The sequence below is a fragment of the Mesocricetus auratus genome, unplaced genomic scaffold (genome assembly GCF_017639785.1).
Source record: "Mesocricetus auratus isolate SY011 unplaced genomic scaffold, BCM_Maur_2.0 Super-Scaffold_6730, whole genome shotgun sequence".
In the NCBI taxonomy this organism is placed as follows: Eukaryota; Metazoa; Chordata; class Mammalia; order Rodentia; family Cricetidae; genus Mesocricetus; species Mesocricetus auratus.
The window spans coordinates 75,651,804-75,667,456 of NW_024429184.1; the positions used below are offsets into that span (position 1 = coordinate 75,651,804).

Sequence of the window (15,653 nt, forward strand, 5' to 3'; positions counted from 1 at the left end):
AATAGCTTCCTCAGAAATATGTGATGCGTCTCATCATGTTAACCCTCACATGCTACTGATCTCTCTTAATCTAGTTATTTGTGTAGCACACAGAGCTACGTTTGTATGAGCTGAGCCACTTTATATGCAGCAGAGATCCTCCAGGGAGGAGGGGGATTTCACAACGCAGTATGTGCCGTCCTGAGTAAACCAAGCCCTTTTAATCCTAGGCATCTGTCATAAACTCATATGGTTTCATAAGAAAGGAAATCAACAGGAAAAAAACTACCTCTGTTTTATTGTTGTTTTCTCTTATTGTGTACTTTTAAAATATTTATAACAATGGAGCATTTTATTTAGACTAAAGCGGCTGCTGTTCAGCCAAAGCCGTGAACACTTTTTGTCTGCTAATTTAAAAAGCGGTTCAATGATTGGTTTATTATTATGAAGCAATGACAAAAGAGTTCTGGTGGGTTTAATAGTTTTAGCTTACGAGAGCTGTTGTTAATTTCATCTGTAGTGTTGCAGGTGAAAAAATGCACAATGGATAAATAGTCTATATTGGTTTAACTGAACATAATATATAGTGTGTTCTGGAGTTGTTTGTCTCAATAGACTATAGTAATCAAAAGTAATGAACCTATTATGTGCAGGACCTTGGAGAGCGTCGAATGGCAGTAAAAGTGTGGCACATAAAAGGTTTATTAAAGGAAATTAAAGTCCATCATTGCCACACCTGCTCCCCTATTATAAGTCCATGGCAGGTCAGTGCCTTCAATCACAACCTAGACTCTGAGAGTGGAGCCTAGCTCCCATTACTATGGCAGTCACATTGCTGCTGCTCACGGCAGGACTTACGGATGGGAGCCACAGAGCATTGCTGCTGCCTGTCTCTTATTTTCCACAAGCAAAATACCTTATTACTATTTAAGAGTTATAAAAACATGCAGAAGTGAATTAAACTAAGAGGTTATTAGTGGATTCTAGCAAAATGGATAGATGTCCTGGATCAGAATGCATAAAAACAAAAGGCTTTGTAAACCTTTCTAGCCCTTTGATCATTTGTTTGACTACTTTTAAAATAGTCAGTAATGATGGGAATTTGATACTTCCATGCACCTCACTTGGGTTTTACATTTCTTCTACATTTTAGTGATCATGTGGCTGCAGTTTTTCTGGAATTCAGAGAGTAAATGTAGTTCACTGTTGATAGTTACAACTCCCAATGGAATTTTGGAGGAGCACTATAAGGGTTTGCCTTTGGGTTGCATTTTTACATTGGCAGTTGCTTTTCCTAACTTAGAAGAGGTATAATCAGAAAGCATCTAGAAGGATGAAGGCATTTGAAATTGGTAAATCAGTCTGGATCTTTTGTCTTCGTGTTTGGAGTTCTCACTTCACAAGCTCTGCTGATGAGACAACCCTTTTTCAGTCTTTGGAATTCTATAAGCATGCAAATCATTAGTAAACACTTGTGGCCGAGGCCATCTGCCCTGTTGCTGTTATCATTTCTGGTTTCCAACATCTGTAGACATGTCTCTAAAATCAGTAGTACTCGAGACTAGTCAGCCAGATCCCATAGAGCTAGAAGGAAATTGAGGAACATGGAAGGCTATATGCTGCTCTTCACAATGACCTCCAGAATTTCTAATTACATGTTTTCACAGTCTTGTCAATGTCAAAGTAATGATCCCAGTACTTTGTGTTCATATTACAGATGGATGCAGATGTTGAAGATAAAACATTGCATACTTTCTCAAAAGGAACTGAAGGTGAGTTAGTGAGCAGGCTCCCTGACACTGTGCCTACCACACCATGAAAGATGGGAGTGCCTATACTTGTCCCTTGTGTGTAGTAAGAGTAAGCAAAGAATGCCTCACAAAAAACTTTGAGTAGCAAGAGTGATGATCTCTAGTGACTAGAACAAAGAAAAAGGATTGGCAGCTTCATGCCGAAACTGCTTTTTATCTTTATGCTGTCTGGCTTAGTAGTCCCAATCTCTACTTAGTTCAAGTGAAATGATAACATTTGTTTTTTGACTGTTCCTGCTGGGAGTTCCAGGCAGCTTCAGAAAGAAGTGTTTGGAAGGTTCAACTTGTTGGCTACCCCTCTTTTTTTGTAACCAACAGATGGTAATGTAATATTGAAATATAAACAGGCCCTTGATGATCTAAACAGCTGGAAAACAGGATTGACTGGCAATTACACCCCTCAAGGAAAATAACTTTTATTATAATTAGCTATATTTTTGTGACCCTGAATTCTAAGTGGAAAACTAGTTTTACCATGGCTCTGAAAATATTCTGGAGAACCATCCTTTACATTCTGTCCTAGTGTTCACACTGATGGGGGAAAGCTGAGCACTGTGACCCTACCTTCCAGGGAAGGTTTGGGATTTACAGTTGAGAGTGACTAATCAGATGCAATGCATCTGTTAGCTATGTGTTTACATATGTAGTCAACATAGGTAATTCCCATTTAACTAAAATCCAGAGTACCAATATTTTGCATGTAGTAAGGATGAAATTCTTAGTTAAAATATATGCAGTTGTTGTCACTGACCAGTGCATCACAAATGCAAAGTAATCCTGTATATAGTATGGACTTTTATCTACTGAAACAGAACTTTTACTCTGTATTATTGTTTAATTTTATTTTAAATGACTTTTGAAGTAATCATATCCTGTATCTTTAAATTTGACATATGTTTCTATGGCTTTCAATTTTTTTGCAGCAAACTTCTCAATAGGATATGTGGTTATGAAAAATAGTCTATTTCATTAAGTAGAATAAGCTCATGCTTGCTCTAAATAGCAGGACTCTAGAGATTAGACTGTGTGTCCCTTATTTTGTTCTTTCAAAGCATACCACTCTACCACACTTTCAAGATGTGGGTCTTTTAATTTGCAGTTATATTTGGTCTTTATTTTATTTTATTTTTGGCAATGCACTCACAGCCTTAAATAGAGCCAACATGTTCTTTCAGAAGTGAACTACTGTTTCTTGTGAAGTGTGAGTAATTTGGAAAACCACCTGTTGTCTCCCTCCATATGCTGCTTATCCTTGTGTAGGCAGGTATTTACCAACATGAATTCCTTTAGTTCCCAGAATTTCAGGCAGCAATTCAACACTCTTTGAATAAGTCCCTTATTTTGAAAGACTGTTGATGCTAACAGTGCTAAAGCTTGTTCCTGTCTCCCGTATGTAGGAACTGTTTGGGATCAACTTGAGTCACTTACTAGTGAAGCTTGCAGTTTTCTCTGAAAACTTGCCTACTGACATTAAATATGCATGCACGGGACCGTGGTATAGCACACAGGTAGATGCTTGCATAGAATCTGTGACCCAGAACCACAAAAATATGTAACTAAAAGCAGTAGCCTTGGAAATCTTTTGAATAGTTTCTTATTAAAAATAAAATCAAATTTTTCTTGTTGTGATTTTTTTTCAAAATACCCCTAACTACAGGTCATAGGAAAGTCGAAGCAACCAGGATCCAAGGCCACTCAGTGTACCATACCTAGAATGAATCTGTTTTGGGGCCTTGTTGTCTGCCCTCTATTTCCAAAAACAACCAGAGTGAAAAAAACTCATTCTATTCAGTGAGAAGCTTGGTGATGTCTGTCCTAGACAGTCACTAGTGTTGTCTCTAGTTAGGGGGAAGGCTTCAGTCATACAGTTTTAAAAATAAACTCAATTGAGACTCTTTCTTTTCTTTTCTTCTCTTTTCCTATCTTTCTTCCTTCCATCCTTTATTCCTTCCTTCTTTCTCTCTTTCAATTTTTTTTTGTGAACAGTACCAATGGATTCTCTGATCCAAGAACTCAGGTAAGATCTCCCCTTCATGACTCTTTCAAATATTGATTGGTTTAGATTAGTTTAGAATGAATTGTATTTCTCTAGGCTCCTTGCTTTCGAATGAGGACTAAACAAAGAGTAACCTCATTTTGGCTCTTTCTAACCCTTGGGGAAGAAGAGAAGGGCAGCAGCTGTGGTGATAATGGAGCTGAGAATATTTTACCTGAAAGTTTAATTTAAAAGCTTTTGTATAGTGTCAGTAATTACCTGCCTTCCTTCACTGGCCACCTCTTTTCCGTATGCCTGTATACTATGTGTGGCTGGAATTTGCACTGGTGGTCCATGAGCCCGATGAATTACCTAGATTCTAAGTTATCCATTTTTCATTTTAAATAGCAATTTCCATCAGTTAGTTACTTCCTATTTTTAAGCTACACAGTAGAAAATAATGTGACAATTTTTTTAGCAGATCCTTCTAGTTCTGTTTTAGGTATTGTTCCTTGGACAATGTTTGGAAAATGCCACCTCACTGAGTGATGTAGAACTTCACTGGGGTGTAATTCACAGAATCATTGTTAAAATATTAACAAAGTACAAATAGGAAAGAAAGGAGAAACAGCCTGAGTATACTAGCTGTGGGGTGCATAGTTACTCTTGCACACACATTAAGCCTCCACTCCATGAACTGGCCTGACTTTGAACTCAGAAACCTCTGTTTGTATTCTCAGGGCAATGCTTGGCAAAGAAGGAGTGTGACAGTGTCTGACCTACTTGCACTGCAAGGGGACATACTAACAGGTTGCACAGTTTATTCCAGGCACTGTGCGTAGTGACTCCCTTAAACATAGGCTCTTAGTTACTTCTTCCTCTTTTAAGGAATTGAATTTGTCCCAGCATCAATTCATTTTGTTATTTAGAATTCTGGTGTGCTTCTTTATGAAAAGTTGCTAGCAGGAAATCTATAGGTTTGCCTGGGTTAATGATATCTTCATTAAGAATTTAAAGTTTTATTTATTTATTTATTTATTTATTTATTCATTTATTGGTTTTACAAGACAGGGTTTCTCTGTATTATTTTGGAGGCTGCCTCTGCCTCCCGAGTGCTGGGATTAAAGGCGTGCACCACCACCGCCCGGCCTAAGAATTTAAAGTTTTAAACTAGAGCAGTAAAAACAGGGCACGTTCACATACACCCAGACCAGATTACAGCATGGAACTGATCACATGTGAAGCATGAAATTTCTTGGCTCTTTTAAAATTCTTGTGTTAAAGGGAGGATGTCCTTTAAATGATTTACGGAAGAGAGAACATGCGATGTTTGTGGTACCATCTTCTGTGACTACAAGGATGGCTTACCTGTGGCAGTAACCACAAAATTTTCAAGGAACCAAGTCATTTACACATAAGAAAGGGACCTTTCAAATGATATGTCTTTAAAACTGGCTTTAAAATGAGTGAACTTTGAAGGAATAATATGCATGCATTGACCTAGATGGAGTATCTACTTCAGATGAAGAAGCAGATGGAACTAAACAAAGAAGCTAAATGTGGGAAATGTGTTGTGTAACTCTTATTGAAAAAGTACTTCTTAAGTATACTATTAGCACTTATGACTATGTTAAAAATGGCATTTGTTGAGGTCTTATATACCAGATACTGCTAATTTTATCATCCAAATACATCATTTAATCTCCCTAGTAACCTTAGAAGGTACAAAATATTATGGTTGCAGTTTTCAGAAAAATACATGAAAACCAATAGCTTATGCAAATATCCCATGGGTACACAGCTAGTAAATCATCCGAAATCCTAGCCACAGCTCTGTTCTTGTTCTTGGCTGTGCTTTCTCTGACCCACAACCAATCCAGCAAAGAGTGGAAATCACAGAGGTACCATCACCCAGGATCTCAAGAGGCTAGATCTCAGAGTACCACAGTCAGCCTTGGATAAAGTCTAATTCTGGACAAAGAATTCCTTATCTCCTAATTGTATAAAAATTAACCATATGAAATATTCCATTTTACTTAATCTGTTAATAGAGTAATTCAGAAAGAGGATAACTGTTGCTGGGAAATCCACACATTTTCAGGCCTTCTAAATGAGAACAAGCTCTAAAAAGAACTTCCTTAAATTTTGTAGTAGTTGGATGACCATGCTTAGGCATTCTTGGTCCCAAAATGTTTCTTATAGTTTAACTTGACCTAAACATAGACCCTATTTGCCATTCTACATGTATCTTATGGAGGAAAGTAAAGTAGTGATTTAATGAAAACATGTATTGCTATCATTTTAGTTTTTGTGTTTAGTTTCTTAACTGACTCCACAGGTTTTTCTGCAATTGAGCATCACAACCATGTATCTGAATTGTTAAGTGTCACTAAGAAATGTGTGATGTTCTCCCCAGCCTAGAAGTTATGATTGTAGAGAATGCTGGTAATATCATATAGCTCTCTTTAAAATGAACTGGGTATGCTACTGTTTTCAGAGTGATTACTTACAAAAAATACTAATGCAAATGAAGTTAATTTTAATATAGTATATATTTTCATGGACTAATAAAAATTGATACCAACATTCTTAACTTATTATTCTGCATGTCAGCTACTATCATTGCCATTAAAATCAATTTATAAGGATAGGCCCACCTAATCCTCACCTTTATTAGCATTTCCAGTTTCCTCCAACACATTCATGTTACAAGTGGTGTAGAGGAAGTTCTGTTGGCTTCCCCATCACAATGACTGCATTATCTCTGCTGTCTTCTTACTACCATTTTCCTTAATCTGGACCTCATGCACTGTATCTATTAATACTGCTAACTGGCTAAAACATTGGCAGTCAGTCCACCCCTTCCTTTAATTAGGACAACATAGTCTTACCTCTAAAATGACTTCTTATGTGATTCCTTAGAGACAGTGAATATAAGGCATTATTGTCCTGTGGTTTATTGCTGCTTACCAATTTGTTGGCTTAAGTGTTATAATGAAATGTCTAGTTTGATGTCCCTTCCTACTTTATTTTCTCTAATACTTTGTTTTAAGTTTTAAATTGCTGAATACTTTATGATCTCTAATCAATAAGCTAAAAAGTTAATGATTTGAACATAAATGAAAACTTTTCTAACTTATAAAGTTAGATGATGTCCTGGTTTTGTTCTATTTTTAAATTTTCTTTATACAGCCTCATTTTAATACTTTATGCATTCAATTTTAATAAAATAAAGCTTCTATTGGTAGTCATGATTATATTATAACTGCATAAATATTTCTAACAACTAGGTAACAACTAAAGGAAATATTAATAGAAATGTACTTACTTGGCATAAAAGTATCTTAATGTCTATCAGGGGAGCCTTTTACAGGAATGAAAACAAAATGAAGTTTGCTGCTTAATAAGAAAACTTAATAAACTATTATAATATCATGTATTTATGAATTTGCGTAAAATCTTATGGTATTTAGTGCTGAACTTGTTACTGAGTGACCCCTGTATCAATTCCTATTGAATTAGTCCTCAAAACATTATGCAATGTCCAATTGGATCCACACAATAAGCATATAAAGTACTCAGGACAAATGATTACCTGCAGTTAGCTCTTGAACTGAGTACAGGGCCAGGGCATGCTTAAAGTGCAGTCTGACTGAGTAGAGGGCTCCGAGGCAGAGCATGGATTCTGTTTGACCACCAGCTCCTGTAGCCACTTTGTACTATTCACTGTGAATGTTGTTTTTAGTGTCCCATTTAAATTAACTTACACTTTGTTGGTAAATTAATAACAGAGTGAAACATATCCTGGCTTTAAAACAAACTTCTGCACTTCCTTTTTCTTGGAATGTCAGTTACGAAGAAAGCACCACCTTTTGCTTCTAACTTGGTTTCCATGAGTTGACTGTGGCTGTAATTCTACATGAAAATGTCAAGAAATGAAAAAAAATCTCTGTTCTCTGTGTTTTCTTCTTTCCATACTGGTGAACTATTAAGGACCTTCAGCTTCTGTTTTATATTGTGAGAGAGGTGTTGGGCTAGCCATGAAGTCCTAGTCAATCTGGTACCCTTAAATCAGAATACTAAGTGAACCTCATATCATATCCTCCATTCAGCCATCCGTGTTTGCAAAGTATTGTTCAAGCCTCGGAGGGACTGAACCTCTGCAGACATTATTCTCTTTTTCATCCAGAGTCATACAGTATCTAATCCCTTAACATCTACAGTGTTAGGCATTGTGAGTCATCAAGACATCTTGTAGACCATCCAGGGGTGTACATACAGGACATGCAGTATTGCTATGCCATTTTAGACAAGACTGTTGAGCATGTCAGGTTTTGGTCTCTGAGAAGAGGATATGGAAATTATATCCCAGGGTCACTGAGGGATGGTTATGTGTGTATATAGTGATTGTGTTGATAGCCATGGTATGCCCTATGTAACATTACATCTCCTACTAGAAAATACTAGGGAGCTAAAAAGTAAGTACTCATAAATATTAAGAAACTCCAAAACAAATTGTGAACTAAAAATGTGTTATGCTTTCCTTCCATGATCAAACACTCTCCCAGGGAAATTGGTGATCCCTATCAACCCATTGTTAATCCAGTTAAAGCAATGTCACTAGCATCCCTAGAAACCAGGACTGTTGCAGAATTCCACTACCACAGGGTACATTCAGTTGAACCGTGAAGATTCATTTGAAGTTTACTGGGATGCTTTTCAGAGCATGGTTAAATTTTCTACTCCTAACCAAAGGAGAAACGTGTTGTGTTATTTATCTCATAGTCCTTCTTCTGCACTAGTGTAGTGTTGATACAGTGGACTCATAGTGGACAGCACAGTAAACCCATGGGATCAGGTTACAGCATCCCCAGAAGGGGTGTGAGCATAGGCAGTGAATGATGTCACTTCTAACATCTTCAAGCCATTTCACAGCAGACATAAAATGTAGGATTTATTTTTTTATTCTAAGGATTTTTATATCAAGGATTCTCCCCATTTTTAAAAAATTTCAATCACATTGCCATACTCCTTTTAAGAAAGTCTACTCTTCAAGTTCTTTCCTCTTTCACTATTATAAACACTCTTTACAGGGAAATGAGTGAAAATGGAAGTGATGATATTTGTGTTTTCTGTTTATTTTTGAGAATGTACTTTAAGTGTGAGCAATGCTAATTACTCACAGTGTCCACAATAACAGCTGTAGATCACCCCTCAGCCTCACCAAGGACCCTGAGCCCTTCTTTCATGAGGATGCTAAAACATAGCCAGGGGTCTGTGCAGGTGGGTCACTGAGCTTACAGTAAGAGCTGGAAGACCACTTACTTATGGCCATTATCAAAAACACATGACTTCCCAACATGGAAGATACCTTGGTTTTCTTCTACCACTTGTGGCTAGCTTTTAATTTGATTCTCTAATCTCATGACATTGGACTCCTCAAGGTCTATCTTTGTTTCTCTATTATCTGTGATTCTCTGATGATCTCATTTGGACTTCAAGTACATTTGCATGAAATAAATCTACATCTCTAGCTCTTCCTGCATCCTTGAACTTCTGTTGCTGTACAGTCACGTTCTAATGATTTCCCTTTGAGAGTCCTTCATATATCCAAACTTGCAACCCAGATCCTCTGTCACAAGTAAGTCAAGGATTCCTCTAGCTTTCTTTGTGTTAGGAGTGGGGAAAATGAAATCTGTGAGTTCTTCCTTGAGCCATCTCTTCTTATGACGTATCCTATCTGTCCAAAATTGTGTGCCATCTTTGCCCTGGCCATTCCACCTGCACTTGTATCCCTGGCCTTCCCAGTTCTGCTGACCAGTAGGGTGCCACTATCCCAGGTCTTCCTGTGCCTCTGCAACCCTCGAATGCTGCCTCTCACTTGGCTATGTGGCTCCCTCAGGCACTCACTCCAAACCCTAACTCTGCCTCCATGTTGATAAGGCTTTCCCTGTTATAACCTTTGCACCCACAATCCCTCACACCTCAGCTTTCCCTGTTACCTTTGCACCTACAATCTCTCCCCTCTGCTTTACCTAGTCCTCCCTCTTTTAGTTTTGTGGGAAAACAAATCCCCTCTGACCTGCCACCTAGTCATTATTTCTAGTCCTCCTGTTTTTATGCCATTTACTTTGTGACAGTGAAATTTGTCATCTCTTACCCGGTTGATAATGTCTACCACATACAGAATAGTAACTGGCATAAACTAATGAAAATACTGAATGAAGAAAGGGATTTTGAGAATTGTAGAAAATATTATGAAACATAGAAATGGTTTTAAAAAGTAGCAGTCTTTAGTGCATGAGGCTTCCTATAAAACAGGCTTTTGTGAACAACACAGTAACTTAAGCAATCCATTATCTTTGGAGTGTTACAAACTTACAAGTTTAGAATCCAGAGCAGGTCCTGCTTAGTGATTGGCCGAGTTAGACTGAAAACACATGCTCCCAGCAGCCTTTTCCTTGGCTTGCATGTATTTGGATGCTTACAAGCTGAGGGATATATAACAGACATGGTCTTTTGAGTCCCTGTGAAGCACAGTTCTTACCCTTACTTTGGATGTACTTCTACTGGCCATGTTTGACATGATACTTCGAGGACTGAAGAGCAATAGGAAAATAGTATGTCAAAAGAAAAGCTCAGTGGATAAAGGTTCCTATATTCAAGCATGGTGACCTGAATCTGATCCCCAGAATCTACAATGGAAGAAGAGAACCAGCTGCTACACATGTGGCATGGTGGTAGTCCTCAATCTGATAACAGGTGAAGGCCAGTTCAGGCACCTTCTCCACTATTGCTTAGAATTTTATCTGGGATCATTGCTGTGGATTCCTGGGAATATCCCTAGTGCCAGGTTTCTCCCTAAGCCACAATGGCTCCCCTATCAAGAATGTTCTTTCCTGGCTGTCCTTCTCTGTCCTTCCCCAAACTTGATCATCTTGTTTCCTCGTGTCAACTGCATATTCCCCTTCTCTCCTTCCCTCTCATACTCCTGATTTTCTCAGGAGATCTTTTATATTTCCCTTTCCCAGGGGATCTATGTATGTCTCTCTTGGATCCTCTTTGTTACTTAGCTTCTCTGGGGTTGTGGATTGTAGGCTGGTTATCCTTTCTTTGCTTTATGCCTAAAATCAACATATGAGTGAGTACATACCATATTTGTCTTTCTGGGGCTGGGTTATCTTACTCAGGATTTTTTTTCAAGTTCCATTTGCCTGCAAATTTCATGATGTCATTGTTCTGTTTTGTTTTGTTTTTACCACTGATTAGTACTCCATTGTATAAATGTACCACATTTTTCCTTATCAATTCTTCAGTTGAGGGGCATCTAGATTGTTTCCAGGTTCTGCCCATTACAAATAATCTGCTATGAACATAGTTGAGAAAGTGTCCTTGTGGTATGAGTGTGCATCCTTTGCCCAAAAGTGGTTTTACTTTGTCTTGAGGTATATTTATTCCCAATTTTCTGAGAAATCATCCTCCTGATTTCTAAAGTGGCTGTACCTGTTTGCATGTCTGCCAGAAATGGAGGAGTGTTCCTCTTTCTCCACATCCTCTCCAGTATAAGCTGTCATCAGTGTTTTCGATCTTAGCCATTCTGATCAGTGTAAGATGGTATCTTGAAGTTGTTTTGATTTGTATTTCCCTGATGGCTAAGGATGCTGAACAATGCCTTAAAAGTCTTTCAGCCATTTCAGTTCCTCTGTTGAGAATTCAACATTTTTCAATTGGATTATTTGGTATTTTTGTGTCTAGTATCTTGAGTTCTTTGTATATTTTGGAGATTAACCCCCGTCAGATGTGCAGTTGGTGAATATCTTTTCCCATTCTGAGAACTGCTGTTTTTTCCTTGTCAGTGTCCTTTGCCTTACCGAAGCTTCTCAGTTTTAGGAGGTCCCATTTATTAATTGTTACTCTCAGTGTTTGTGCTACTGGTGTTCTATTTAGGAAGTGATCTCCTGTGCCAATATTTTCAAGGCTACTTCCTACTTTCTCTTCTAAGAGTTTCAGTGTGGTTGGATTTATGTTGAGGTCTTTGATCCATTTGGACTTTAAAGAACAATACTCAACTTCATATGGAAAAACAAAAAACCCAGGGTAGACAAAACAACCCTGTACAATAAAAGAACTTCTTCAGGCATCACCATCCCTGACTTCAAGCTGTAGTCTAGAGCTATAGTTCTGAAAACAACTTGATATTAGCACAAAAATAGACAGGTCGTCCAGGATGACCTGGAATTCTTCACATAGTCCAGACTACTAGTCTCAAACTTAAGGCAATTCCCCTGCCATAGCTTCAGAAGTGCTACAATTATAGAAACAAATTACAAAACTGGGTTTAGAGACAGCCTCTAGAAGCAAGTTGTTTCTAGTTCAGTAGGATACTTGACTGTTAAAGTATTTCACAGTTTGGCATGTAGGCATATATGCTCACATATCCACAATTCCGTCTGCATAGTTATAGCAGCATATTAGAGGAGGTGGTCTCTACTGACTGAGCACTCAACTGTTTCAGCACACATTCCTCTTTTGAAATTACACTCAGATGTGATGGAGAATTCTACCAAATGGCTAAACATGTGCATTGGTGAAGATGAGGATAAATGGAAGCATTACAATTGGGAAACTTCCCTTTAAAAAGAGCTTGTGCATGTATCTAGGTTCCAAGGCTTTTTAGTATAGGAATAATGACAAAAACAAAAGATGGATTATTGCACTAAATCTCTACATTCAGATAGATGTCGGCAAATTAACTATTTTTGCTGCAGGCGTGAAGTAGGCACATGGTCTTGAAAAAGTACTTTGAGTTCCTAAATTGCATTAGTGGAAGAAGTTCTGCTTTTAGGGATACAGTTTGTTCTTTTTGTTTCTCTCCCTGTTGCTGTGACATTGTTTCTGGCAGCCTTTGACTTACTGTGTCACCTACATGTGTGTGTGCATTGGCTAAGTGGTTGCTTCTTTTCCTTCCCTCTCACATTTTACATCCTCGCTCCTTTGTGTTCTCCCTTCTTCCCATTTCTGATCTTGGTGTTCACTCTGGAGAGCAGAAGGACATCTTACTTTACTCTGACCACTGCCAATTGTAATGCATCCTAGTCTTAAAGCCCTTCTGTATTAACTCCATTGAGATTGAGTATTTCTGGAGGTAGCACTTCTTCACAAAGCAAAAGTCAATAACTGGTAAGCTGTTTTGAACATGCTGACTTTTTCTTTGTGAAGTGGAATCATCTTAATAGTAAGGGAATAACTGCCTCTCACACACACAGGAATCTGTAATGAGTTTTCTGTTTTTGTTTTATAAATTTTATTTAAATTAGAAATAATCTTATTTTACATATCAATCCCAGTTCCCTCTCCCTCCTATCCTCCTATGCACCCCACCCATCCCCTCATCCCATCCCCCATCCACTCCATGAGGGATCATCAAAATCTGTCAAGTCATTTGGGGCAGGGCCTAGACCCTCCCCTGTGTATCTAAGCTAAGAGAGTATCCCTTCATGGTGAATGGGCTCCTGAAGTCCATTCATGTACTAGGGATACATCCTGGTTTGGGAATTGTAGAGATCCACAAGGATTACTCCAACTAGGAATGTAAGCAATAATGGAGAGGCTACCTTAAATGTCCTTCCCCTATAATGAGAATGATGATTACCTTAAATGCCATCCTAGAGCCTTCAGAAGCAGAGATCCACAGCTAAACACTGAGCTTAACTGTCGAATCCAGTTGTAGAGAGGGAGGAGTGACAAGCAAAGGGGTCAAGTCCATGCTGGGAAAACCCAGAGAAACAGGTGACCTAGGGGCCTCTGGCAATGTAATGTGTTTTTAACAATTCAAATATTTTTAAAATAATAGTTTATTAATTCTTTGAGAATTTCTTACAGTGTAATTTAATCTCAGTTATCACAATTCCTCTAGATCCATCCAACTTTGTGTTCTGTTCTGTTTCATTTTGTTTCGTTTTCCACCATCAGATTCAATTGGTGCTTCCCAAATACTCTTGAATATGGGACCTGCCATGGTCAATCTACCTGGGGTGGGAGTCACATCCTTAAAGAAGACTGATTTTTCTTAGCAGCTATCAAATGCCAGTATCTCTACAACTAAGAGTGAAACATATCTACTCCTCACCTTATACTGGAATTTTTTCTGGCTTGAGTTTGCACAAGATTTATCTATTATGTTATAACTGTTGTGAGTTCCTTTACCTTGTTGTATGTGTAAAACATAGTTTCTTTGTTATCATCCATAATCTCTGGCTCTTGCAATCTTTTTACCCTCTCTTCCAATATAATCTCTGAGCCATGGGGTAAAGGGTTTGATATAGAGGTCCCATTTAGGTCTGAGCACTCCATGGTCTCTTATTCTCTATAGATTCAATAGTTGTAGGTATCTATGTTATATATTGTCTATTGCAAGAAGAATTTTATCTGATGAGGGTTGAAAGATGCACTAATAAATGAATCATCAAGAATGGTTTTAATACTGTGTCTACTGAGCAGAATAATAGTAGTATGTTCTTCCCTAGCTCCTATAACCTATCTAGTCACAGGCTCTTGACCTGTAATGGTGTGAGATGTGGATCAGTCCTAAAATTCAAGCAGAATGTAGTTGGGTACTCCCATAACCTTTGTGCCACTATTGCACCAGGGGGCACATCTTACAGTACAATTATTGTTGTAGCTCACAGGGTTTACAGCTATGTAAGATTTGTGATTACTTTCCTCCTATTGTAGGGTGCATAGCTCTTTTCAGCATCATGAATGCCAGTAAGTTATGAGTGAAATTTCCAGGTCAATACCAGCTCAATTCTTCTGTTTTACACACTGAAGTATATAGTATCTTCAGCAATGGAGTCTTACTGTCCAGGTCTGGATGGTAGGCAACCAAGAGCAATTGTTTGGGGGGGCTGCCACCTGAGTGTTTTAAGAAAAAAATCTCTATTGTGATTATTATCCAAATAATTTAGTGCTGCTAAAGCTTAATCCCAATTAAAGGATAGAAAAGAAAAAATTTGATGCCATCAAATAACCTTGCCAATAGACTCAGTGTTCCATGACACCAAACTAGCCATTAATAAATAGCTATAGGTTATTATATGCTGGATTTATGGCATAGGTAGTGGGAAAAGCTGAAATTACAGATTTATTTTTGGATACATGCTAACCTAACAGTATCTGTAAGCATGAGCATGCTCACAAGCTTTCTAAGAGAAATTCTAGTAAATCAGCTCAGGAATTCTAGCAATTGTGCTGGCACAATGAGCTACTGCTCTGCAGTACTCAGGGCAAAAGAGTAACTTTGCCCTTCTGGATGACCCATTGATAATATTAGAATTATTAAGTCAGTTTCAAATGCATACACAGGACTTTAGCTTTCTCAAGGGATCTATTTCTTGATATCCTGGACATGGAGGACAAATAGACATGATTAAATATCATATAACAGTGTACCTACAGAAAGGGCATCGGGAAATGACTAGTTCTTCAAGTTAGAAATCAGTACAGAAAGAACATAGTATTTCACCGGATGTGGCTTCAAGTTTGAACAAAAGTGGGCCCATGATTATCTAATAAAATTTTAGCAGAAATTTAGGATAACCTGCTCCTCTTAGAAAATGTACAATATTAAAATTGCACCTTGTTTAACAGTTCTGCAAATAGTTCCTTAGATCACCATAAGTAAGCATGCATATTAGGAGCATGTCCTGTTAGGATAGGAAGAAAGGTTTCCATCCTGTGTGCCTCCCTAACAATTCTTCTACAACTCAGTGCTTGTTTCACTTCCTGAAAGATTAACTGCATGCTTTCTCATCATGTTTGTACTTTCTATCTTCTTAGACTAGGAGTTCTTTATTTAACTTTTATTACTATCGTCTTTAGTTTACATG

General features: G+C 37.9%; 1 protein-coding gene across 26 annotated transcripts in view; it reads left to right on the forward strand.

Moving 5' to 3' along the window:
- Positions 1–15,653, forward strand: part of St18 (ST18 C2H2C-type zinc finger transcription factor) — a 310,888-nt gene that overhangs the window by 216,438 nt on the left and 78,797 nt on the right. For 24 of the 26 annotated variants that reach the window (XM_021223291.2, XM_040741532.1, XM_040741545.1 and 21 more), the window contains 2 exons: positions 1,697–1,751; positions 3,777–3,807. In XM_021223291.2, coding sequence (XP_021078950.1) covers positions 1,697–1,751; positions 3,777–3,807 — 86 coding nt within the window. The remainder of the gene's footprint in view (positions 1–1,696; positions 1,752–3,776; positions 3,808–15,653) is intronic. The other 2 variants (XM_040741550.1, XM_040741551.1) reach the window with 1 other exon arrangement.